Below are 27001 nucleotides of genomic sequence, written 5' to 3'. Positions count from 1 at the left end.
AACTAACCTGTACCCCCGCACATTGACTCGGTACCGGTACCCCCTGTATATAGCCTCGTAACTGTTATTTTAGTGTGTTTTATTTAATAAAGATTTTCTTAACTATTTCTTCAACTGCATTGTTGGTTCAGGGCTTGTAAGTAAGCATTTCACTGTAAGGTCTTCACCTGTTGTATACGGCGCGTGTGACAAATAATAAAAAGTAACACAAAATAACAATAATGAGGCTATATACAGGGGTTCAAATCTGATTTTGACACACACACACACACAGTCCGTCATAACAGTGAATGAAAAATGGAGAATGGGAGAGAAAGTTACTGCTAGAGAGTGATCAACGAGGAAGAGAGGATGTTGGAAGTTTAAATCTGTTGAAATATTAACGTACTTTGTTGTGCCTACAGACACAGCCTCTCTGTGAGGTCTCTGTGAAAGACACACACACACACACACACACACACACACACACACACACACACACACACACACACACACACACACACACACACACACACAGCTGTGTTCTGCAGTTGGTCATGTAGACAGGAAGCAGTGTCTAGTCCCCTTCTGTTTGGGATTGGTGTGTGCCTGCATGCTTTTGCCTGTGCTGCTGTGTATTGTCTGCTCTTCTTTCAAATGTATGTTTTTTTAATGGAGTCTGTGTGTACTGTGATCTCCCTCAGCTGAAACTGACCACAGGTGTTTCAATTGACATGCATGTCCTCCACCAAGAACTAAAATAACAACCTTGCATGACCCCTGTCCCGTGTGTGGTGCGCATGACCTCCTCTCAGTTTCATGGCTCCTGGTCACAGTATTTTAACAGCCTGACACTGACCTCATATTTCATAATTCCCCACGGTCTCTCTCTCTGTAGTGTGTGTGTGTGTGTGACACTACAGAGCTGTTTCTTCAGGACACTGAGTGGACATGTCATGTTGACTCTGTTCCTCTTGGGAGAGTGCTGGAGCTAAAGCTCACAGGATGCTAAATGTTTTAACAGCAGTTTTGTAACCAATGTTCTTTGCGTCTCTCTCTCTCCCCCCTCTTCCCTACCTCTCTCTCCCAGCAGGCGTGAGCGTGGCACAGAGGGTAGTGACCGTTCAGAGCGGACCGCTGGTACGGACGGAGGGCAGTCACGTGACCATCTGGTGCAACGTGACCGGCTACAAGGAGGGTGTGCAGCAGGACTTTGAGTGGTCCATGTACCTGACCTCGGTGCCTGACCGCGAGATCCGCATCGTGAGCACGGCCCAGTCCAACTATGCGTACGCGGTGTACGCCCAGAGGGTCAACAGTAAGGAGATCTGGGTAGAGAGGCTGACCAGGGACTCAGCCCTGCTCCACATCACCAAGGTCCAGGCCAGAGACCAGGGGCTGTTTGAGTGTTACACCCCCAACACAGACGGACAGTACCTCGGCTCCTACAGTGCCCGCACCAACCTTACCGGTGAGGCCATTTTACAACACAATACACCAAGGCTGTGTCCCAAATGGCACCCTTTTCTCTGTATAGTGTACCACTTTTAAACTGGGCCTACATGGGGCATAATCACTAGCTGTTAGGATGTCTACATATGATACAGTGGTCTCCAACCCTGGTGTTTGAAAGCTACATGGTGTGGATGTTTTTGTTCTAGCCAAGCAACAACACATCTTATTCAACTAATCAATGTCTTGATAGAGGGTAGGTGCGTACATAGAGGGTAGGTGCGTACATAGAGGGTAGGTGCGTACATAGAGGGTAGGTGCGTACATAGAGGGTAGGTGCGTACATAGAGGGTAGGTGCGTACATAGAGGGTAGATGGGGTAGATGTGTACCTACAGGGTAGATACAGGGTACATAGAGGGTATATCTGTACATACAGGGTAGATGAGGGTATATCTGTACATACAGGGTAGATGAGGGTATATCTGTACATACAGGGTAGATGAGGGTATATCTGTACATACAGGGTAGATGAGGGTATATACAGGGTAGATAGAGGGTATATCTGTACATACAGGGTAGATGAGGGTAGATACAGGGTAGATGAGGGTATATCTGTACATACAGGGTAGATGAGGGTATATCTGTACATACAGGGTAGATGAGGGTATATACAGGGTAGATGAGGGTATATCTGTACATACAGGGTAGATGAGGGTATATCTGTACATACAGGGTAGATGAGGGTATATCTGTACATACAGGGTAGATACAGGGTATATCTGTACATACAGGGTAGATGAGGGTAGATACAGGGTAGATGAGGGTATATCTGTACATACAGGGTAGATGAGGGTATATCTGTACATACAGGGTAGATGAGGGTACATACAGGGTAGATGAGGGTATATCTGTACATACAGGGTAGATGAGGGTAGATCTGTAGATGAGGGTAGATGCGTACACACAGGGTAGATGAGGGTAGATACGTACATTGCTCAGGGCAGTTAACCCAAGGTGTACACTGTGAGAAGTTATTGCTTTGGCAATGGGGTCATATGGGAGGATAAGCCTAGTCATTGAGAATGTATGTGACTGGATCAGAGATCGGGAGGAAGTGTTCAGTGTCACACAGTGTGCCACCTGTCTTGGGTCAGGGCAAATCTTGCCCCATCTTTCTCTCACCACCCCCCTCCTCCTTTCCCCCGTGTCTCTGTCACCAGCATCAATTTCTGTGTGACACACAAACACACACATAGAAATCCACTCAAACATTCCCACAGATCTCAAAGCACAGCTGGTATGGGTGAGAATTCCACTCCCAGGTCAGAATCTGGTTCCTGTCATGTCTTCATCTCTGAGGCTGGTGAACTTGCTCTGAGAGAGAGGTCAGAGTTCACGCCAAGTACTCATGGAGTAACCTATGTTAACCCACAATATGTTAATAAACTCACTGTCAACTGCATTTATTTTCAGCAAACCTGACATGTGTAAATATTTGTATGAACATAGCAAGATTCAACAATTGAGACAAACTGAACAAGTTCCATAGACATGTGACGAACATAAATTTAATAATGTGTCTCTGAACAAAGGGGGGGGGGGGGGTCAAAATCAAAAGTAACTGTCAGTATCTGGTGTGGCCACCAGCTGCATTAAGTACTGCAGTGCATCTCCTCCTCGTGGACTGCACCAGATTTGCCAGTTCTTGCTGTGAGATGTTACCTGACTCTTCCACTAAGGCACCTGTAAGTTCCCGGACATTTCTGGGGGGAATGGCCCTAGCCCTCACCCTCCGATCCAACAGGCCCCAGACGTGCTCAATGGAATTGAGATCCGGGCTCTTTGCTGGCCATGGCAGAACACTGACATTCCTGTCTTGCAGGAAATCACGCACAGAACGAGCAGTATAGCTGGTGGCATTGTCATGCTGGAGGGTCATGTCAGGATGAGCCAGCAGGAAGGGTACCACATGAGGGAGGAGGATGTCTTCCATGTAACGCACAGAGTTGAGATTGCCTGCAATGACAACAAGCTCAGTCCGATGATGCTGTGACACACCGCCCCAGATCATGACGGACCCTCCACCTTCAAATCGATCTCTCTCCAGAGTACAGGCCTCGGTGTAACACTCATTCCTTCGACGATAAACACGAATCCAACCATCACCCCTGGTGAGACAAAACCGCGACTCGTTAGTGAAGAGCACTTTTTGCCAGTCCTGTCTGGTCCAGCGATGGTGGGTTTGTGCCCATAGGAGACATTGCCGGTGATGTCTGGTGGGGACCTACCTTACAACAGGCCTACAAGCCCTCAGTCCAACCTCTCTCAGCCTATTGCGGACAGTCTGAGCACTGATGGAGGGATTGTGCATACCTGGTGTAACTCGGGCAGTTGTTGTTGCCATCCTGTACCTGTCCCTCAGGTGTGATGTTCGGATGTACCGATCCTATGCAGGTGTTGTTACACGTGGTCTGCCACTGTGAGGACGTTCAGCTGTCCGTCCTGTCTCCCTGTAGCGCTGTCTTAGGCGTTTCACAGTACAGACATTGCAATTTATTGCCCTGGCCACATCTGCAGTCCTCATGCCTCCTTGCAGCATGCCTAAGGCAGATGAGCAGGGACCCTGGGCATCTTTCTTTTGATGTTTTTCAGATTCAGTAGAAAGGCCTCTTTAGTGTCTGAAGTTTTCAGAACTGTGACCTTAATTTCCTACCGTCTGTAAGCTGTTAGTTCATTAATTGTTTATGGTTCATTGAACAAGCATGGGAAACAGTGTTTAAACCCTTTACAATGAATATCTGTGTAGTTATTTGGATTTTTACGAATTATATTTGAAAGACATGGCCTTGAAAAGGGACGTTTCTTTTTTTGCTGAGTTTAGCAGGACGATATTTATCGGCGTACATTTTTTTTGACGCCATTAATCGTGCCTCCATTTCTTCACCGCACAGAACTTTTTAAGCCACGTGTTTCCGCATGGACCCTTTTAAGCGTAGAACACAACATGGAACACAGCTACAGTCATACATACAGTCATACAGTCATACATACATACATACATACATACATACATACATACATACATACATACATACATACAGTGGGGAGAACAAGTATTTGATACACTGCCGGTTTTGCAGGTTTTCCTACTTACAAAGCATGTAGAGGTTTGTAATTTTTATCATAGGTACACTTCAACTGTGAGAGACGGAATCTAAAACAAAAATCCAGAAAATCACATTGTATGATTTTTAAGTAATTAATTTGCATTATTTATCTCAATACTTTGTTATATATCTCAATACTTTGTTGGCAATGACAGAGGTCAAACGTTTTCTGTAAGTCTTCACAAGGTTGTCACACACTGTTGCTGGTATTTTGGCCCATTCCTCCATGCAGATATCCTCTAGAGCAGTGATGTTTTGGGGCTGTTGCTGGGCAACATGGACTTTCAACTCCCTCCAAAGATTTTCTATGGGGTTGAGATCTGGAGACTGGCTAGGCCACTCCTTCGTTGCCCGGGCGGTGTGTTTGGGATCATTGTCATGCTGAAAGACCCAGCCACGTTTCATCTTCAATGCCCTTGCTGATGGAAGGAGGTTTTCACTCAAAATCTCACGATACATGGCCCCATTCATTCTTTCCTTTACACGGATCAGTCGTCCTGGTCCTTTTGCAGAAAAACAGCCCCAAAGCATGATGTTTCCACCCCCATGCTTCACAGTAGGTATGGTGTTCTTTGGATGCAACTCAGCATTCTTTGTCCTCCAAACACGACGAGTTGAGTTTTTACCAAAAAGTTATATTTTGGTTTCATCTGACCATATGACATTTTCCCAATCTTCTTCTGGATCATCCAAATGCTCTCTAGCAAACTTCAGACGGGCCTGGACATGTACTGGCTTAAGCAGGGGGACACGTCTGGCACTGCAGGATTTGAGTCCCTGGCGGCGTAGTGTGTTACTGATGGTAGGCTTTGTTACTTTGGTCCCAGCTCTCTGCAGGTCATTCACTAGGTCCCCCCGTGTGGTTCTGGGATTTTTGCTCACCGTTCTTGTGATCATTTTGACCCCACGGGGTGAGATCTTGCGTGGAGCCCCAGATCGAGGGAGATTATCAGTGGTCTTGTATGTCTTCCATTTCCTAATAATTGCTCCCACAGTTGATTTCTTCAAACCAAGCTGCTTACCTATTGCAAATTCAGTCTTCCCAGCCTGGTGCAGGTCTACAATTTTGTTTCTGGTGTCCTTTGACAGCTCTTTGGTCTTGGCCATAGTGGAGTTTGGAGTGTGACTGTTTGAGGTTGTGGACAGGTGTCTTTTATACTGATAACAAGTTCAAACAGGTGCCATTAATACAGGTAACGAGTGGAGGACAGAGGAGCCTCTTAAAGAAGAAGTTACAGGTCTGTGAGAGCCAGAAATCTTGCTTGTTTGTAGGTGACCAAATATCCTACAATGAGACTTTCTGGATTTATTTTTCTCATTTTGTCTGCCATAGTTGAAGTGTACCTATGATGAAAATTACAGGCCTCTCATCTTTTTAAGTGGGAGAACTTGCACAATTGGTGGCTGACTAAATACTTTTTTGCCCCACTGTATATATATATATATATGTGTGTGTATAGATATATAGATTACCCTTTTGCAATTATTTTAGCACAGCTGAAAACCTTTGTGCTGATTAAAGAAGCAATAAAACTGGCCTTCTTTAGACTAGTTGGGTATCTGGAGCATCAGCATTTGTGGGTTCAATTACAGGCTTAAAATGGCCAGAAACAAAGAACTTGCTTCTGAATCTCGTCAGTCTATTTTTGTTATGAGAATTGATGGCTATTCTATGCGAGAAATTGTCAAGTAACTGATGATCTCGTATAACGCTGTGTACTACTCCCTTCACAGAACAGCGCAAACTGGCTCTAACCAGAATAGAAAGAGGAGTGGGAGGACCCGGTGCACAACTGAGCAAGAGGACAAGTCCATTAGAGTGTCTAGTTTGAGAAACAGACGCCTCACTGGCAGCTTCATTAAATAGTACCCGCAAAACACCAGTTTCAACAGAGAAGAGGCGACTCCGGGATGCTGGCCTTCTAGGCAGAGTTCCTCTGTCCAGTGTCGGTGTTCTTTTGCCAATCTTAATCTTTTCTTTGTATTGGCCAGTCTGAGATATGGCTTTTTCTTTGCAAATCTGCCTAGAAGGCCAGCATCCCGGAGTCGCCTCTTCACTGTTGACGTTGAGGCTGGTGTTTTGCGGGTACTATTTACTATTCAAGAACATTGTTAAGAGGGAGCGGCCTACTGAAACATTGGGAGTATTAATGTTACAGGGACGTTTGTTGTTTGTTGTTTGTGGGGAAAATACTATTAAAACATCCTGATGTAGATCATTTTGTGTTTCTGTCCCTTCCAATTAAAGTATGCCTGAAACTCAATGCACTGCTTTTTAAATGGAAAAATCTTTCTTTAGGGCCAAATTTGAGCAAATTCAAAAATTGTGATCAATAGCTATTTAACTAATGCCATTAACTCTATAAATGATTTTAATGGTTTGACAGCCCTAGTTAATAGTCATACAGTATGGCACTGTGAGAGTTGATACATTGACCAGTGAAGTGTTGTCAGTGTGCCATTCTAGTTTTTAGTTTGTCACTCTGTTAGTCGCGTGTAGTAGACACAGACCTGTAGTTAATCAGGATTTCATTCATTTCTGAGGGAAAGCGTGATGGAAAGATATTTTGTCGTGGGGCCGGGGCACAAAGGTCCCTGTAGTAAATGTAGTATATTGGTGGCATTACAACAGTATGCGCTCTGTTTTGAATGTGGGGCAAGGCTCAGGCGTAAAGCACTGCAAAATGGTGTTGCTGGTGGCATACTGTATTTATAGACTCTGTGTGTGTATGTGTGTTGAGGGACTGCGTTATATGAGCCCCTCTGTCTCTAACCTCTTAACCCAGTTACCCACAGTCAGGGGCATGTTTCAGGGGTCTTCTCCGCTCTCTCTCTCGCTCTCTCTCCCCTCCATACCCTCATCCACCTCTTTTAGCAGCTGCACGCATCCGGACACTCAATACCCTGTCCTTCCTTCAATTCATCACACTCCTTAATTCTCTGTCTATCTGTCTCTCTGTCTCTGTGTGTGTGTGTCAGCTCTATTTATCAGCTCTCTATTTGGGATTGAAGATGTTCTCATCTCGAAGCAGGAAGTGTGTGTCACAGGACAGGAGGGAAGCTGGCTATCTAATCAGAGAAGAGGAGGAAGTAGTGTGAGAGGGGTTGAGTGGGAGTGGAGTAGTGGGGGGTGGAAATGGATAGGAGGAGAAACTGGGTGTAATCAGTGTGCTGAGTTAGACGGTGACACAGTGATCAATGTCCCCTCTGTCACAATGGGTTCTGTGAGAGTGATTTTATAGATGTGGAACAGTATACACACTCTGTCCCCAGGGGAATGTTTTCAGCAGCACACCTGGCTTTGTTCCTGCCTGCCCGATACTGTATCATCATTGTTTTGTGAGAGTGAGGTGTGTCTATTGTGTGTGGCAGTAGAATACGACTCCTGGGCCGTGTGTATGGCTGATTGTTCAGAAAGATGATACCACCAAACTGTGTGTCTGACACACCTTTTTATAATGCGACAACAGTCTACAAGTGTCTGGCTGATGTGGGCCAACTGGAAAAACTGCCGCCCTATTACAAAACAACTCATAAAAGCACTAACAAGCTATTGAAAATAAATCTTAAAAATAATAGTAACTTTTCAGACAATTTGAGTGTGGACTGTACAATATATTACCGGTATGTGATATCTACAGTATGTCCTTTTTGGTTGTACAAAGCGACTAAAGACTTCCCAGTCATAAGGCCTGGAGAAGTGATGTTTTCTAACTGATCAGTGTTGTAACACGGATGTCCTGCCAGGTTAAAGGTGAAAGGCTAACATCACTATGCGTAACCGTTTGGCCAGAAGTATCTCCAGGTCAGGGGTCAACCGCAGTCTGTTTTCACCCACATGGCGGACCACTCATTCAGGAGCCATGGTTCCTAGACGGGGGGGGGTCCCAGGAGACAGCCTTAGCATCCTACCCACCAGCCTGTGTCTCCTAAACATTAACTCATGAAAAAACTACAACATGAAATGGTCCTACCGTGTGTGTGTGTGTGTGTTCGTGTTCCCATGCATGTCCTACGCACCAGCCTGTGTTTGAGTGTGTCCAAGGCACCAGCTTGTATGAGAACAGGGACCAACAGCAGACTTCTCTTCTCTTACTCAGCCATGAGGCTCAAAAACACAGTCATGTCCAAGACCAATTATTAACTCTGTGGCAAAAATACAGTACATCAAGTGCTCTTTAAAGTAGATCATTCAGTTGTTAGTCACTATCACAGTATGACTGTGCTACTTCGCTCCATGACAGCTTCCATACTGCTGGACACGTGTATCATATTCTCTCACATTCATGTCTGTTTTATCTTCTCAGTCTATTGGCTTAAGGGGCTGGTTTACAGTACAGAGTGTGACTGATGGAGAGAAACAGAGTGTGTGTGACGGAGAAATGATGAGCCGTTTCTCCTGACTCCAGTCTGATTGGCTACGTCTCCCCGGGCACTACCCACAATGCGGCTGGTGCTATAGGGGCATGTTTTACATAGTCTCTGTGTCTGATATGACTATTAGGGTTACTGCCTTGCCTACCACCTATGATCATTCTCAAAGAAAGATGTGTGTTGGCATGGTTGGGTGTCGATGTATAGCTGTGTGTGTGTTGACTCCTGTGGAATGGTGAGTTTTAAGCACCTTTTTAGAATCTTTCTCCTTTTCTCTATTTCTCTCCCTTTTTTTTTTAGAAGAGAATCAGAATTTAGCAGACACTCTTATTTAGAGCAACTTACAGGAGAAATTAGGGTTAAGTGATTTTTCACCTAGTCTGCTCCGGGATTCGAACCAGCGACCATTTCAGCTATTAGCCCAACACTCTTAACCGCTAGGCTACCTGCCACACTGAGGTAGGTAGACCATTTTTCTGTCATTCCACCGAGGATGGATTCACCCTGCAACTCTATGGTATATGCTGCACTGATAGTGGCTCTCATCTCTCCCCATCCGCTCTCTTTCTTGATCTCTCTTTCTCCCCTCGTTGTCTTTAGCTGTCTAAGAAGCAGGTCTATGGTTTTGTCAATACATTTCTTGCCTCTCCAACCCTGTCAGATTAAACGAGGAGGGAGAGAGGAGGAGAAGGAAGAGGGGGGGGGGGGATTGAGGATTGAACATAGATATAAAGAGGGAGGAAAAGGAGGGATTGAGAGCACTAGATGGAAGAATGGAGAGAAATGAAGGAACAAGGTAGATTTACCAAGGGATAGTGTGATAGAAAGATGCCGATCGGGATAACGTCTTGGGCTGATGGAGGGAGTGGGATAAGGAGAGATAGAGAGGGAGAGTTACTGGAGGTGAGAGGAAGGCTGTATCAGTCTGCTGTCTGTTGGTATTGATTGGGAGTGCTAGGCTGTGTGACTGGAACACTTTATCTCACACAGATTTCCTCCTCACAGTGACATTGGCTCTCTTTCCCTCGCTCCTCTCTCTGACCTCACCATCTCCTTTTCTCTATTTAATTTACAATCGCCCTTCTCTCTTCCATTTGGCTCTGAGTGAATGAGTGTGTGCTCTCTGAGCTGGTGAATGGGCACGGGTCCAAACGGAATGAGAGATTTTATCACTCTGTCTACTCTGCCATTTCCCTGTCAATCTCATCTCCTCCAAGTGACAGGGGTTCCTGCTCAATGACATTTCTGCCACTCTGACTGCGCGCGCACACACACACACCGCCCGGGCGCTGTCCTGTCAGTCAGAACAAATGTTCTGGTGGTAATTGACTCTGTGAGAGGCGCGTCTGAAGAGCCCCCAGTGGAAATGGGAACAGCACCGCAAAACAATACAGAACGTCTCTTACGGAACACAACCCCACAGTACACACAGAGGCACATTAGAACCACAGAATAGAACATAGAGCACCAAGAATATAACACTGCAAAGCAGGGTGGAACAAGATGGTAGATGGAAAACAAAGAGAGGAGAGGAAGTAAACGGGACACAGTATGACAGGGAGGGCATAGGGTCCGTCTCAATACTCTGAACAGGACACAGTATGACAGGGAGGGCATAGGGTCCGTCTCAATACTCTGAACAGGACACAGTATGACAGGGAGGGCATAGGGTCCGTCACAATACTCTGAACAGGACACAGTATGACAGGGAGGGCATAGGGTCTGTCTCAATACTCTGAACAGGACACAGTATGACAGGGAGGGCATAGGGTCCGTCTCAATACTCTGAACAGGACACAGTATGACAGGGAGGGCATAGGGTCTGTCTCAATACTCTGAACAGGACACAGTATGACAGGGAGGGCATAGGGTCCGTCTCAATACTCTGAACAGGACACAGTATGACAGGGAGGGCATAGGGTCTGTCTCAATACTCTGAACAGGACACAGTATGACAGGGAGGGCATAGGGTCTGTCTCAATACTCTAAACAGGACACATTGAGTATGGTTACATGCACACAATATTGCAATTTTTTGTGTAGAGTCAAATTAATATAATAGTTTGATTTAAGAAGTTTACATGCTTTGCAAGAAATGATTTCCTAATAATCCCGTTTACTTGGACACATCTGAAATCATGCTACCTGATGGCAGAACATCGCAAATCAAAATAAACATTCCACCACAGTGACCATGTTACTTTTGGGAAGCATATTTGTTTCTGAGTTTGGACATATAAAGTTTGTATGTAAAAACGACTTCTCATTTGTTCCTAATTCACTTCACTCGCACTAAAGAGGGAGGCTAGTGTTAGCACATGCGCAGATCAAATACACTGCTGAAGTTTACGTGTCCTAATAATTTGAAAGATTGCTCAGAAAACCAAGTGTTTTAACTGGTGTAGTCTTACGTCGATTTTGATCTTACTCCGATTTAAGATAAGGTGTTTACATGACTAATAATCAGTTTATTATCGATTTACTACTGTGCATGTAAACGTACTCAAGATGACAGGGAGATCATAGGAGCCATTTTAATAATCTGAACAAGACGGTGTGATAGGGAGGGCATAGAGGCCATTTTAATAATCTGAACAAGACACAGTGTGATAGGGAGGGCATAGAGGCCATTTTAATAATCTGAACAAGACACAGTGTGATAGGGAGGGCATAGAGGCCATCTTAATAATCTGAACAAGACACAGTGTGATAGGGAGGGCATAGAGGCCGTCTTAATAATCTGAACAAGACACAGTGTGATAGGGAGGGCATAGAGGCCGTCTTAATAATCTGAACAAGACACAGTGTGATAGGGAGGGCATAGAGGCCATCTTAATAATCTGAACAAGACACAGTGTGATAGGGAGGGCATAGAGGCCAAGTGGCTACCTGCCCTCATCTTCCGCCTCTCCTCCCTCATTTGCACTTATGCTAAGTCATGAAGTGTTTGTTGGAGTCACTAGCTCAAGGCTGAAGCTCTTTGTCATTCACCACACACACACACACACACACACACACACACACACACACAGGCATCTACACACACTGGCAATCTTGGCTATTGTCAGTACAATAATAGAATATACAGTACCAGTCAGACATCAAAACTATGAAATAATACATATGGAATCATGTAGTAACCAAAACAGTGTTAAACAAATCAAAATATATTTTATTTTTGAGATTCTTCAAAGTAGCCACACTTTTGCCTTGATGACAGCTTTGCACACTCTTGGCATTCTCTCAACCAGCTTCATGAGTTAGTCACCTGGAATGCATTTCAATTAACAGGTGTGCCTTCCTAAAAGTGAATTTGTGGAATTTCTGTCCTCTGTGTGTTTGAGCAAATCAGTTGTGTTGTGACAAGGTAAGGGTGGTATACAGAAGTTGGCCGTATTTGGTCAAAGACGAAGTCCATATTATGGCAAGAACAGCTCAAATAAGCGAAGAGAAACAACAGTCCATCATTACTTTAAGACATGAAGGTCAGTCAATACGGAACATTTCAGAACTTTGAAAGTTTCTTCAAGTGCAGTCGCAAAAACCATCAAGCGCTATGATGAAACTAGAGGTCGACCGATTAATCGGAATGTCCGATTAATTAGGTATTATATATTTTTTTACACCTTTATTTAACTAGGCAAGTCAGTTAAGAACACATTCTTATTTTCAATGACGGCCTAGGAACGGTGGGTTAACTGCCTTGTTCAGGGGCAGAATGACAGATTTTTACCTTGTCAGCTCGGCGATTCAATCTTGCAACCTTACAGTTAACTAGTCCAACGCTCTAACCACCTGATTACATTGCACTCCACAAGGAGACTGCCTGTTACGTGAATGCAGTAAGAAGCCAAGGTAAGTTGCTAGCTAGCATTAAACGTATCTTATAAAAAACAATCAATCAATCATAATCACTAGTTAACTACACATGGTTGATATTACTAGTTTATCGAGCGTGTCCTGCGTTGCATATAATCGATGCGGTGCGTATTCGCAAAAAAAGGACTGTCGTTGTGTACCTAACCATAAACATCAATGCCTTTCTTAAAATCAATACACAAGTATATATTTTTAAACCTGCATATTTAGTTAATATTGCCTGCTAACATGACTCGTTGCGAACTGTGAAGACTATTTCTTCCTAACAAAGACAGACAACTTCGCCAAACGGGGGATGAATTAACAAAAGCACATTTGCGAAAAAAGCACAATCGTTGCACGACTCTACCTAACCATAAACATCAATGCATTTCTTAAAATCAATACACAGAAGTATATATTTTTTAAACCTGCATATTTAGCTAAAAGAAATCCAGGTTAGCAGGCAATATTAACCAAGTGAAATTGTGTCACTTCTCTTGCGTTCATTGCACGCAGAGTCAATGTATATGCAACAGTTTGGGCCGCCTAATTTGCCAGAATTTTACGTAATTATGACATAACATATCTGTCCTTTGGTCTGATGAGTCCAAATTTGAGATTTTTGGTTCCAACCGCAGTGTCTTTGTGAGACGCAGAGTAGGTGAACGGATGATTTCCGCATGTGTAGTTCTCACCGTGAAGCATGGAGGAGGAGGTGTGATGGTGTAGGCACACTTAACCAGCATGGCTACCACAGCATTCTGCAGTGATACGCCATCCCATCTGGTTTGTGCTGAGGGGGACTATCATTGTTTTTCAATAGGACAATGACCTAACACACCTTCAGGCTGTGTAAGGGCTATTTGACCAAGAAGGAGAGTGATGGCGTGCTGCATCAGATGACCTGGCCTCCAATCACCCGACCTCAACCCAATTGAGATTAGTTGGACCGCAGAGTGAAGGAAAAGCAGCTAACAAGTGCTCAGCATATGTGGGAACTCCTTCAAGACTGTTGGAAAAGCATTCCAAGTGAAGCTAGTTGAGAGAATGCCAACGGTGTGCAAAGCTGTCATAAAGGCAAAGGGTGGCCACTTTGAAGAATCTCAAATATAAAATATATTTTGATTGGTTTAACAATTCTTTGGTTACTACATGTTTCCATATGTGTTATTTCATAGTTTTGATGTCTTCACTATTATTCTACAATGTAGATAATAGTATTTCTTTTAATAAAAACCTTGAATGTGCAGGTGTGTCCAAACTTTTGACTGGTACTGTATGTCAGCACGTGAGAGAGTGCTGTCTTTAGCTTAGCGCCCACGCTAACGAGCTAGGTTAATGAGAGAGGGTTTAACGTGTTAGCGTTATGAGGGTGTTAACAGGGAACGTGTGTGTGTAAATGGGAAATGGGCCAAAAGCGCCACTGCACCTCTGTTGTGATTTGATTAGCTAAGCGCTAACCCTCAGGGGTGCTCTGCCTCTTCTCTGTGTGAAATTAATGCAACGCAGTGGCTAGGCTACATGAATATGAATGCTACAAGAATATGTATATTAATAGGAGAATGCTAGTGCTACATATGTATTCGTGTTAGTAAGCTGGTATTCATAAAACAGGCAGGAGACAAATGTGAGGATTAAGCTGGTATTGGAGCCCGGGACGTTTGTGTTGGTTCGAAGTCTTATCTCAACAGAAAAGAAAACTCGAGGTGCTTGTAGGTCTACTTTTCACAGGAACTGCTGATAACCCTGCTCTGTCTACCACACACATGCACACAAGCAGATGCGTATACGTGTGTCAATCTAAGTAACTTAATAAAAAAATCCCCATCAAAACCCGTCAGTTAAAGCTAGAGATACGGTATCAGTTTTTTTGGGAATGGGCTGCGTCGGCTTTCCGTGTCTGCGGTGGAAGGTGGCCGAGCCACAGCGGCGTTTGTTAGACAAGGAGAAAATCGGTCTTCTCACGAAAACGTCTGGCATTCGAACGGTTTGGCCTATAAATATGTATTTTAATTTAATTGTTTTACATTTCTTTAGCTTTCTTGGATCTCGATATATAAGAAAAGATGCAGCCTGTTTTGTCATTTATGAATGTGTTATTCAATGCGTTTCTATTGGCTATAGTAGTAAAGGCCAAATTCTATATTTGATCAAATAAAATAAAGTTAAAAATATATATATCTGTATGTAATAGCCAAATGATGCATGGAATGACCATCCTAAAAAGATGATGTTTGCTTTGTAGAACCCCCCCCCCTTCAAGGCTTAGAATTTCAGAGGTTAAAGATTACTGCATGCGTAACATGCACTTGGCTAATACAGTGGTGTAAGTGAGAGAAAGCATTATTAAACCAGTCAATCCTCCTGCTCGTTCTGTGTCTCTCTCCGCCTGTCTCTCTGTGTGTGGAGGTAGTGCTGGTATCAGCTTCGAGATTAACATCGTGACCGCCTCGTTAGCATGCTAATCAGCCCCTCATTATTTGGAATGAAATTTTGATTTAGTTAAAATGTCTACTGTAAAAGCTTTCAGTATGGGCTCTACAGCCCCAGGCTGTCTGTCTGAGCCTCTATGTGGAAATTGAGGAAAACTAACTCAGCCTGCAGTCTGAACACACTACACAGTAACACGGGCTCCCGAGTGGTGCAGCGGTCTAAGGCACTGCAACTCAGTGCTAGAGGCATCACTACAGATACCCTGGTTCGAATCCAGGCTGTTTCACAACCGGCCATGATTGGGAGTCCCAAAGGGCGGCGCACAATTGGCCCACCGTCGTCCGGATTTGGTCGTTGTAGTTTGCCATTGTAAATAAGAATTTATTCTTAACTGACTTGCCTAGTTAAATAAAGGATAAATAAAGGTTAAATAAAGGTTAAAAGACTTCCACTCGATAACTATGTCCTCAATCTCCATAGCATGAGATTGTACCTACCACACACACTCTCTCTTCCTCCGTCTTTCCCTCCGAACAGGCGGGTGCAGACATATGTCACCTGTGCCAGGGTTGAACTCTGCCAGAGAGAGGGGGTGTGGGTGTGTGTGTGCTGGCAGTTGCTCCTCTCATCTGCTACCCTGCTGGACTGGTTCCTAGTGGTTCTACTCTACCCACTCTCACCCCAGACTTCACATGCATGTCCCCGCCCCACACACACACACCAGACGGTATTTCCCCACCCCACCCTACCCTCCTGGGAAGCTCCAGACTGCACATTCCTGTCCCACACAGACACACACACACACACCAGGTTTAGCATATTCCAGCCCCTCCCCACCCGAACCCCTTTCTTCAGACACAGTCCACACACACACACCCATCAGCCTCCACACACTCCCCTCCCCCATCAGCACCACACACACACTGGTCACCATGTGAAATGGCAGAGTTCAACCCTGGCACAGGTGGCAGCATATGTCTGCACCCCTGTCTCTCTCTTGGTCTCCATGGATGCATTGCTCTCTGTGGGTGCATGGGGGTTGATCTGATGAAGGAAAAGACTAGCCTTGTCTTACAGACCAGACCTCTACCCTGTGCTCCTGCTATAATCTGCACGTGCTTCTGGAGATCGGCTTATTTTCCAGTTATTCACACAACATACACACATACATACACAATCCTCCAAAAGCAAGCAGCACCACCTGGAAGTGGCAACGAGACAAAGCCTGCAGTGGTCTAAACACACACACACCACACACAGTAGTGTTGGTCAGATGGCTGAGGCTGTAACTGGCGCTCTTCCCGGGGTTGTCTTCAGTTGGTCACAGTACTTGACCATCTGGGGATGGAAGAGAGGGAGGGATGAAAAGAGAGGGTGGGGTGCTTCTCTAGGTGTAAGAGGCAGAGAGAGAGAGGGATGAAAAGAGAGGGTGGGGTGCTTCTCTAGGTGTAAGAGGCAGAGAGAGAGGGATGAAAGAGGGTGGGGTGCTTCTCTAGGTGTAAGCGGCAAAGAGCGAGAGGGATGAAAAGAGAGGGTGGGGTGCTTCTCTAGGTGTAAGAGGCAAAGAGAGAGAGGGATGAAAAGAGAGGGTGGGGTGCTTCTCTAGGTGTAAGAGGCAAAGAGAGAGAGGGATGAAAAGAGAGGGTGGGGTGCTTCTCTAGGTGTAAGAGGCAAAGAGAGAGAGGGATGAAAAGATAGGGTGGGGTGCTTCTCTAGGTGTAAGAGGCAAAGAGAGAGAGGGATGAAAAGAGAGGGTGGGGTGCTTCTCTAGGTGTAAGAGGCAGAGAGAGAGAGGAATGAAAAGAGAGGGTGGGGTGCTTCTCTATGTGTAAGAGGCAAAGAGAGAGAGGGATGAAAAGAGAGGGTGGGGTGCTTCTCTAGGTGTAAGAGGCAGAGAGAGAGAGGGATGAAAAGAGAGGGTGGGGTGCTTCTCTATGTGTAAGAGGCAGAGAGAGAGGGATGAAAAGAGAGGGTGGGGTGCTTCTCTAGGTGTAAGAGGCAGAGAGAGAGAGGGTGGGGTGCTTCTCTAGGTGTAAGAGGCAAAGAGAGAGAGGGATGAAAAGAGAGGGTGGGGTGCTTCTCTAGGTGTAAGAGGCAGAGAGAGAGAGGGATGAAAAGAGAGGGTGGGGTGCTTCTCTAGGTGTAAGAGGCAAAGAGAGAGAGGGATGAAAAGAGAGGGTGGGGTGCTTCTCTAGGTGTAAGAGGCAGAGAGAGAGAGGGATGAAAAGAGAGGGTGGGGTGCTTCTCTAGGTGTAAGAGGCAAAGAGAGAGAGGGATGAAAAGAGAGGGTGGGGTGCTTCTCTAGGTGTAAGAGGCAGAGAGAGGGTGGGGTGCTTCTCTAGGTGTAAGAGGCAGAGAGAGGGTGGGGTGCTTCTCTAGGTGTAAGAGGCAGAGAGAGGGTGGGGTGCTTCTCTAGGTGTAAGAGGCAGAGAGAGGGTGGGGTGCTTCTCTAGGTGTAAGAGGCAGAGAGAGGGTGGGGTGCTTCTCTAGGTGTAAGAGGCAGAGAGAGGGAGGTGAAGCCCTGTAACAAGAAGAGTAACTAGGTTACATACAGTAGATTACCGCTTTTATTCTGGTTACATTGTGTTTGCACTGTTTTGGGGATTCACCCATTCTTAGACAATATACAGTATGGTTGAGTACAGTAGAATGTTTACAGTACACAAGTCAGTACGGTTAGAGGAGTGAGAGACGAGGGGAGAAATGGAGGGAGAGGTGGAGAAACGGGGGCCAAGGGAAATGGACGGGAGGGAAATACTTAGGTTGAGAGCGAGTCATAGAACGAGAAACCGAGGTAGAGAACAGGGGAATGAGATAGAAAGCGAGTGATGGCAGGAAACGGATATGTTTTCTTCTGTTTTAAAAGCATCGTGTGTATGTATTTGATGCTCCCAAGGATTTTATTCAGCGACAGCATTGCCTGAACACTTCTCAAACGCTCATCTAGGGAAGATTTGTCTTTCATACACCCACCTCTCTTTCCAAACTACCCCTCCTCTCACGCCTCTCTCTCTTTTTAATCTCTCGCTGTTCTCTTTCTTCCCTAAATCTCTCTTTCTCAAGCTCCTTCCCTTGATGGGCCTCTAGGAGGATAGGAATCGTGTCAGAGAGAAAGCGAGTGTGTGTGTGTTTTCAATGTTCAACCTGCTTCCATGCTCTCGTGTGTGTGTGTGTGTGTGTGTGTGTGTGTGTGTGTGTGTGTGTGTTAAATCTGTTCTCCTGTCTTTGTGTAAACAGCTTCTCATGCTACATCCTCTCTCCATGAATCAGCCTACTAACTCCACCTCACCATTCAGCTGCAGATCGCCATGTGTCCCTTTTTGAATACAGTGCTCTCCCCATCTGTCTGTGACTCTGTTTCAGTGAAGAGGGGAGGGGAATTGGCTAGTTGAGGGGGTGAAGGTGAGAGAGAGACGTGTGTGTGTGTTGAGAGAGAGCAGCTGTCCCCTCAGGGCTCTCATACTGACGTGTGTGTGTTGAGAGAGAGCAGCTGTCGCCTCAGGGCTCTCATACTGATGTGTGTGTGTTGAGAGAGAGAGCAGCTGTCTCCTCAGGGCTCTCATACTGACGTGTGTGTGTGTTGAGAGAGAGCAGCTGTCCCCTCAGGGCTCTCATACTGACGTGTGTGTGTGTTGAGAGAGAGAGCAGCTGTCTCCTCAGGGCTCCCATACTGACGTGTGTGTGTGTTGAGAGAGAGCAGTTGTCCCCTCAGGGCTCTCATACTGACGTGTGTGTGTGTGTTGAGAGAGAGCAGCTGTCTCCTCAGGGCTCTCATACTGACGTGTGTGTGTTGAGAGAGAGCAGCTGTCTCCTCAGGGCTCCCATACTGACGTGTGTGTGTGTTGAGAGAGAGCAGCTGTTCCCTCAGGGCTCTCATACTGACGTGTGTGTGTTGAGAGAGAGCAGCTGTCTCATCAGGGCTCCCATACTGACGTGTGTGTGTGTTGAGAGAGAGCAGTTGTCCCCTCAGGGCTCTCATACTGACGTGTGTGTGTGTGTGTTGAGAGAGAGCAGCTGTCTCCTCAGGGCTCTCATACTGACGTGTGTGTGTTGAGAGAGAGCAGCTGTCTCCTCAGGGCTCCCATACTGACGTGTGTGTGTGTGTGTGTTGAGAGAGAGCAGCTGTCTCCTCAGGGCTCCCATACTGACGTGTGTGTGTGTGTGTGTTGAGAGAGAGCAGCTGTCTCCTCAGGGCTCCCATACTGACGTGTGTGTGTGTTGAGAGAGAGCAGCTGTCTCCTCAGGGCTCTCATACTGACGTGTGTGTGTTGAGAGAGAGCAGCTGCCTCATCAGGGCTCCCATACTGACGTGTGTGTGTGTTGAGAGAGAGCAGTTGTCCCCTCAGGGCTCTCATACTGACGTGTGTGTGTGTGTGTGTTGAGAGAGAGCAGCTGTCTCCTCAGGGCTCTCATACTGACGTGTGTGTGTTGAGAGAGAGCAGCTGTTTCCTCAGGGCTCCCATACTGACGTGTGTGTTTGTGTGTGTTGAGAGAGAGCAGCTGTCTCCTCAGGGCTCCCATACTGACGTGTGTGTGTGTTGAGAGAGAGCAGCTGTCTCCTCAGGGCTCCCATACTGACGTGTGTGTGTGTTGAGAGAGAGCAGCTGTCTCCTCAGGGCTCTCATACTGACATGTGTGTGTTGAGAGAGAGCAGCTGTCTCCTCAGGGCTCCCCTACTGACGTGTGTGTGTTGAGAGAGAGCAGCTGTCTCCTCAGGGCTCCCCTACTGACGTGTGTGTGTTGAGAGAGAGCAGCTGTCTCCTCAGGGCTCCCCTACTGACGTGTGTGTGTTGCTGTGTCGCTCTGTATGTGTGGTTCTGTGGTTCTTTTTGTGAGTGTGTGTTAGGTGTGCCAGAGGGGTGTGTGTGTGTGTGTGTGTGTGTGTGTGTGTGTGTGTGTGTGTGTGTGTGTGTGTGGCACACAGATTTTCATCTTGGTATAGTGAGCAGTCATATTCACAGGGGGTCTTCTCTCACCCGTACATCTGGTCTAGTTGTGATTGTATGAAATAATCTATGTTCAAAGAGTGTGAGGGGAGAGACATAGCAGCTTGCATGTACAGCCCAGTCAGCAAGGTAGTGTGAGAGAAAAGCTCACTATCAGTATCAGCCAAGTATGTGTGTTGTGTGATTGACTAGAGGATAGAGAGAAGGAGAGTGAGAAAAGCAGAATGTGATAATTGGGTGCTGACAAACAGCTTAGCTAAAGAAAGAGAACCATGAGACTGTGAGAGAAAGGGTGCATGAAAGAGTGTGGAGAGCGTGAAGAATTCAGAGTAAAAGAGGCAAAGAATGGAAGAGTAGGAGTGTGAAAAAGGACAGCGAGAGGCTGATTCAGCGGCCCTTGTTTAACAGTAGAGCCTTCACGTGGGCTGCAGTCACAGTGACACACCTGTATGTGGTTAATCCATTAGCTGGCCGCCAGATGTCTGATGTTGAATGGCTCAGAACTATTTCTGCAGACACACTTGAGAGTCTTGTCATCCCTTCTCCCACTACCTCTTTACCGCCCTCCCTCCCTTCCTCCATCTGTCTCCTCTGTTCATTTTAGGTGATTGGACACGGTGTGGTTTTTATAGCACTGTGTGGGAGACTGAGAGATAGCTTGGGATATGTTCGTGAGAGTGTACACACACACACAGACAATGTTTAATAGGCAGTATGGCTCATTGTCTGTATGTGTTGTATTATGAATGTGCCCCCTGCTGTGGCCCTAGATCCAACACTGGCTGTCTTCTTTCTCTGTTCTCCTCTCCTCTGCTCTCCCCTCCTCTCCTTTGCTCTCCTCTCCCCTCCTCTCCTCTGCTCTCCACTTCTCTGCTGTCCTCCCCACTCAGAATATGTTCACTCAACATCTAAAGTGAAGCTCAAAATGTGTATGTCAGAGCATCGGGCCTAGCAGAACACTCATGATCCTCTTCCTCAATCATCCTCTTCATCCTCTCTCTGATCAGCATCATCCTCATCCTACTCCTCCCTCTTGCTAATCCTGAGAATGTATTCATCCCTCTCTGACTCACTACTAGCTCTAAGCCTTAAGGTAGGAAGACAGAGGGAAATAAATAGTACACATATGCCCATTCCTCTAGTCATCACTGGATTCGTATGCATCTCCTGTGCACACACACACACACACACACACACACACACACACACACACGCCCACCTTCTCCATTTTCCTCTGAGCAGCAATCTCTGTTTCTCACAGAGCAATTACTGCTAATTATCCTACCTCGTCCTCACCATTCTTTGCTTTCTCTTCTCTTATAGTGTTATGTTCTATAATGTCTGTTTTCACTAGTCTGACTAACACTTTAACTCTCAAAGTTCTCTGTTGATGAAGGGGACTGTGCTTTTACTGGTTGGCTCTCCTCGGTGTCTTTCTCACTCAAACACCCACATTACACAGCCTTCCGAGCGCCGCCCCAGTTGGATTTTCAAATCCAAACAATGACAGGTCTCAACCAATCAAACCCGTCACACAATTTCTGAGCGAATATGGCATTAACAAATGGCCTCCTTTCCAGATCAGTGTGGTCACCGTCACAGCTCTCCCTGTGCGTCACATGGGTCGTGTCAGCCATACTGTTTGCCCCTCCACATTTGTATTTCTATTGAGGGTAACTCAATGCTTGGATTATTACTAGTAGTTGTGTGTCAGTGGGCACTTCCAAGCTCTGCAGAGAAATCTGGTAACGAGGATTGACCCGTCACAGTCCACAGGAACACACAAAAGTACACACACATTATTTGAATCTACTCCGATGGCTTTCTTCAAAGAGGAGAATTTGTTCAGTGTAACTTATTAATGGTTACATAAAGGTTAGATGTTAGTCAGGACAGGGTTTTGAAGTTGACATTGCAGATCAAACTGCTCAAGTTATCGTCTTTACCGCTCTTTCTCTGTCTCTTTTCCTCGCTTGTTCATCCGGCCATGCCATCCCTCTCAGATGTTTTGGGACTACATGAAATGCCGGCCAGAGGGACTAGCGACAATGAGAGGGAGAGAAAGGGGGAGGGAGAGACCCTTCCTCTGTTATTTAATAACTAAGGTCTAAGGCAGGGCTATTCAACTGGCGGCTCGCGGCCAAATCTGGCCCGTTTGTACATTTTAGAATAGCCCTTTGATCAATTCTGAAAATCATTGATTAAACAAAATCAGCAAAAAATACTACGTTTAGTGCGAAAAGGAGCCTTCGTTCAAATGTTCTACAATGGGAGAATCTGTTTTTCTGCCCATTTTTAAATGCTGTGTATATACACTGCTCAAAAAAATAAAGGGAACACTTAAACAACACAATGTAACTCCAAGTCAATCACACTTCTGTGAAATCAAACTGTCCACTTAGGAAGCAACACTGATTGACAATAAATTTCACATGCTGTTGTGCAAATGGAATAGACAACAGGTGGAAATTATAGGCAATTAGCAAGACACCCCCAATAAAGGAGTGGTTCTGCAGGTGGTGACCACAGACCACTTCTCAGTTCCTATGCTTCCTGGCTGATGTTTTGGTCACTTTTGAATGCTGGCGGTGCTTTCACTCTAGTGGTAGCATGAGACGGAGTCTACAACCCACACAAGTGGCTCAGGTAGTGCAGCTCATCCAGGATGGCACATCAATGCGAGCTGTGGCAAGAAGGTTTGCTGTGTCTGTCAGCGTAGTGTCCAGAGCATGGAGGAGCTACCAGGAGACAGGCCAGTACATCAGGAGACGTGGAGGAGGCCGTAGGAGGGCAACAACCCAGCAGCAGGACCGCTACCTCCGCCTTTGTGCAAGGAGGAGCACTACCAGAGCCCTGCAAATTGACCTTCAGCAGGCCACAAATGTGCATGTGTCTGCTCAAATGGTCAGAAACAGACTCCATGAGGGTGGTATGAGGGCCCGACGTCCACAGGTGGGGGTTGTGCTTACAGCCCAACACCGTGCAGGACGTTTTGCATTTGCCAGAGAACACCAAGATTGGCAAATTCGCCACTGGCGCCCTGTGCTATTCACAGATGAAAGCAGGTTCACACTGAGCACACTGAGCACATGTGACAGACGTGACAGAGTCTGGAGACGCCGTGGAGAACGTTCTGCTGACTGCAACATCCTCCAGCATGACCGGTTTGGCCGTGGGTCAGTCATGGTGTGGGGAGGCATTTCTTTGTGGGGCCGCACAGCCCTCCATGTGCTCGCCAGAGGTAGCCTGACTGCCATTAGGTACCGAGATGAGATCCTCAGACCCCTTGTGAGACCATATGCTGACACATGCACATTTGTGGCCTGCTGGAGGTCATTTTGCAGGGCTCTGGCAGTGCTCCTCCTTGCACAAAGGCAGAGGTAGCGGTCCTGCTGCTGGGTTGTTGCCCTCCTACGGCCTCCTCCACGTCTCCTGATGTACTGGCCTGTCTCCTGGTAGCGCCTCCATGCTCTGGACACTATGCTGACAGACACAGCAAACCTTCTTGCCACAGCTCGCATTGATGTGCCATCCTGGATGAGCTGCACTACCTGAGCCACTTGTGTGGGTTGTAGACTCCGTCTCATGCTACCACTAGAGTGAAAGCACCGCCAGCATTCAAAAGTGACCAAAACATCAGCCAGGAAGCATAGGAACTGAGAAGTGGTCTGTGGTCACCACCTGCAGAACCACTCCTTTATTGGGGGTGTCTTGCTAATTGCCTATAATTTCCACCTTTTGTTTATTCCATTTGCACAACAGCATGTGAAATTTATTGTCAATCAGTGTTGCTTCCTAAGTGGACAGTTTGATTTCACAGAAGTGTGATTGACTTGGAGTTACATTGTGTTGTTTAAGTGTTCCCTTTATTTTTTTGAGCAGTGTGTATATATATATATATATATAACACCGCTGTAGCTCTGCCACCTTCTATCGCAGATGCTGAATGCCGACATTGGCGAATGCGGTAGATTGATCCCATGCAAAAAACAGACAGATTTTGGTAGTGATATTTTTTTTTAAGGTTGCGTTGGTAAATTTACTCTGGCTATGTACTCCTGACAGAGCAGAATAACAGATGAATTTACGAACGCGTAACACCTGTTAAATATGACCGGTGTCAGCAATAAAATGTCATTAAATTGTTGCCATCAGCACAGTTAGTCACCAACGCTTTAGATAACGTGTAAACAGCCTAACCACCTCTGCTAGGGCGAGTAAAATGTTCAGAGTGAGGTGTTCTCTCATTTGTGTCTGGAAGTAGCTAGCTAGCTAACCAACTTTAGCCAGTTATCTCAGGTGCTTGACTGCCGTTGTGAGGTCAGAACTCTTGGATCAACCCTACTCCTCGGCCGGAGCGTACAGTGTGCACTCTGAATTTACGAACGGACAATCTGACAACGCTCTGAATTTACGAACGCCTAGAGCGCACTCTGGCACTCCAGAGTGAATTTCTGCGGGGGAATTTACATCAACTCTAGGTTTTAACGCACCTTGTGACGCATTCAATGCATTCATGACGCTATGACCAAACCGGATGTAATTGTTTACTGTGAGACCACAATGGCATTTTAGACAATGCCAATGGAAAATCTGGTGGGTGGCAACAAACTATCTGTCATGGCAGCAATCATGCCAACCACAGGATGTGACCAAGTTGTGATTGTAGATGTTTGTAGCCTGTTTTCATAGTACTATCTCTTACTTAAGAGAAAACAAGTCCACGTACCAGCAGTAGTATGGGCTGGCCAGGTGCCTGTCCTGGAAGTCTCTCCCAGATTCAGGCCAAGTCCATACTCCTGCAGTGTATGCGCGGGCTTGCATGTTTGCTTCGTCTCATCCTTAATCCTGCTCAGATTGAGGTCAAGGGGCGATTAGGAGAATCTCAAGTAGATCACATCAGTGTGTTTATCAACCGGGCTCTGACCCCACGACCCCAATGGGTAATGTCTGATTGGTTGAATGCATTCTAGACAGGATTTGATTGGCCTTGGGGGACAGTACAGTAAGTGGGGTATGTGTTTTTTTTTGTGTCATCGCCAACCCAGCTGTTTTGTGGACCTGTCAACCCAGGGATGTAGAGAAGAGCAGCATGTTTTCATTTTGCAGTTATCCAGAGTCTTTGGGGGGAGGGGGACCAGGGGAAAGATGTATGGAAGTGGAGATGTTGTTATGGCAACTCCGGGCTGTTTTAGGGGGAACCTCAGTAGTGTAAAGTAGGTGGGTTGTTATGGCAACAGGAGGCTGTAGCATAGGAGGGTTGTTGTGGAATGAGTAGGCTCTCCTTCTCCTTTTTTCTCTTTCTTTCTCCCTCTCTATCATGTTGTAAATCTTTCCCTCTCTCCTGTTCATCGGGGTGGTATAGTGTGGTCTCTGTGTGAGAGCTGCTCTCTGCTATGCTTTTCACACACCAAATAAGGCCTCTGTCACGCCAACGAACATTCTCTCCCTAAGTAGCCTTTAGACATCTGAAATGCCCTATGTATCACAGGCAGCATCAGGAGACTTCCATACAGAGCCTCTCTCCTTCAGCCCTCTCATGGAACATTCAAGCTACCCTATCAAGGAACAGCACCATGTGCCAGTTGGCTTACTCCAGTGCCAACGGAGAATTTTATAAGACACAAACACATTTATTCTCCATCCATATGGATCCAAGGCAGAACACATTGGCTAGGAGTGCTACCGTGGTTAACCTGCTACTTGTTGGCAATCGATTGATAGTACAGTTGTACTCGTCGCTAAGTAAAATATAGTTGGTATTGACACGGAGAAAACCATGTAGACGCTTCAAGCGACTTTTACCCTTAGTGACAGGGATTGCCTGTAACTCATTCAACCCTCGTCAACTCAGATCAACTCCAAACTATTTCAGTGAATTCAAAGTCATTTCAGCTCAATACAACCCAAATCTGTATACTGACATGCTAAATTTTCCATTTCCGGAGCGTACATGAGCACTATTTCAATGGGAATGAAGGACAAAAGTAATTATTCCCTGTCATTTTCATCCCTCTCCTTTCATGTTATGTTATTCTCCCCAGTGATAAACTGCAGTAACCAGATCCTCCCCTCTTATTCAATCTCTCTGATCGCTCTGTCGTGGTGTCTGTCTCTCTCTTATTCCTGCTCCATCTCTCAGAATCTGTCCCCTGTTCAAGTGTGCTGGCGCACACACACACACACACACACACACACACACACACACACACACACACACACACACACACACACACACACACACACACACACACACAGAGAGCTGGACGATATGGACAAAAATCCATATTGCAATAAATCGCCTGAATTAAGGCGATAATGAAAAATGGAACGATAAGTTTATAACATTAATGTACACCACAGTAGTTTTTTAAATTGTATTATCCTTTAAACTACTACTACTGGTTTGATGGTTGTAGCCATCAATTGTCCCATTAACAATCACTCGCATTTCTGTAGTGTAGGCTACATATTGTAATGAACGATATACAGTCCATTCGGAAAGTATTCAGACGCCTTGACTTTTTCCACATTCCACATTTACAGCTTTATTCTAAGATTGATATATATTTAATCCATCTACACACAATATCTCATAATGACAAAGGGAAAACAGGGGTTTGGAATTTTTTTGCACGTTTTATAAAAATATAAATACCTTATTTACAAAAGTATTCAGACCCTTTGCTATGAGACTCAAAATTGAGCTCTGGTGCGTCCTGTTTCCTTTGATCATCCTTGAGATGTTTCTACAACTTGGAGTCCACCTGTGGTAAATTCAATTGAT

The 27001-nt window shown here is 45.8% G+C and overlaps 1 protein-coding gene across 2 annotated transcripts in view; it reads left to right on the top strand.

Moving 5' to 3' along the window:
• The window catches only part of LOC139538747 (immunoglobulin superfamily member 3-like), a 90616-nt gene that overhangs the window by 12730 nt on the left and 50885 nt on the right, over positions 1-27001 (top strand). The window contains exon 2 of one of the 2 annotated variants that reach the window (XM_071341138.1): positions 1073-1450. In XM_071341138.1, coding sequence (XP_071197239.1) covers positions 1073-1450 — 378 coding nt within the window. Of the gene's footprint in view, positions 1-1069; positions 1451-27001 lie in introns of both variants that reach the window. The other variant, XM_071341137.1, reaches the window with a different exon arrangement.

The sequence above is a fragment of the Salvelinus alpinus genome, chromosome 14, assembly GCF_045679555.1.
Source record: "Salvelinus alpinus chromosome 14, SLU_Salpinus.1, whole genome shotgun sequence".
NCBI lineage: Eukaryota > Metazoa > Chordata > Actinopteri > Salmoniformes > Salmonidae > Salvelinus > Salvelinus alpinus.
Note: the sequence above shows the minus strand (reverse complement) of the source record. Positions and strands in the feature narration are given on the sequence as shown.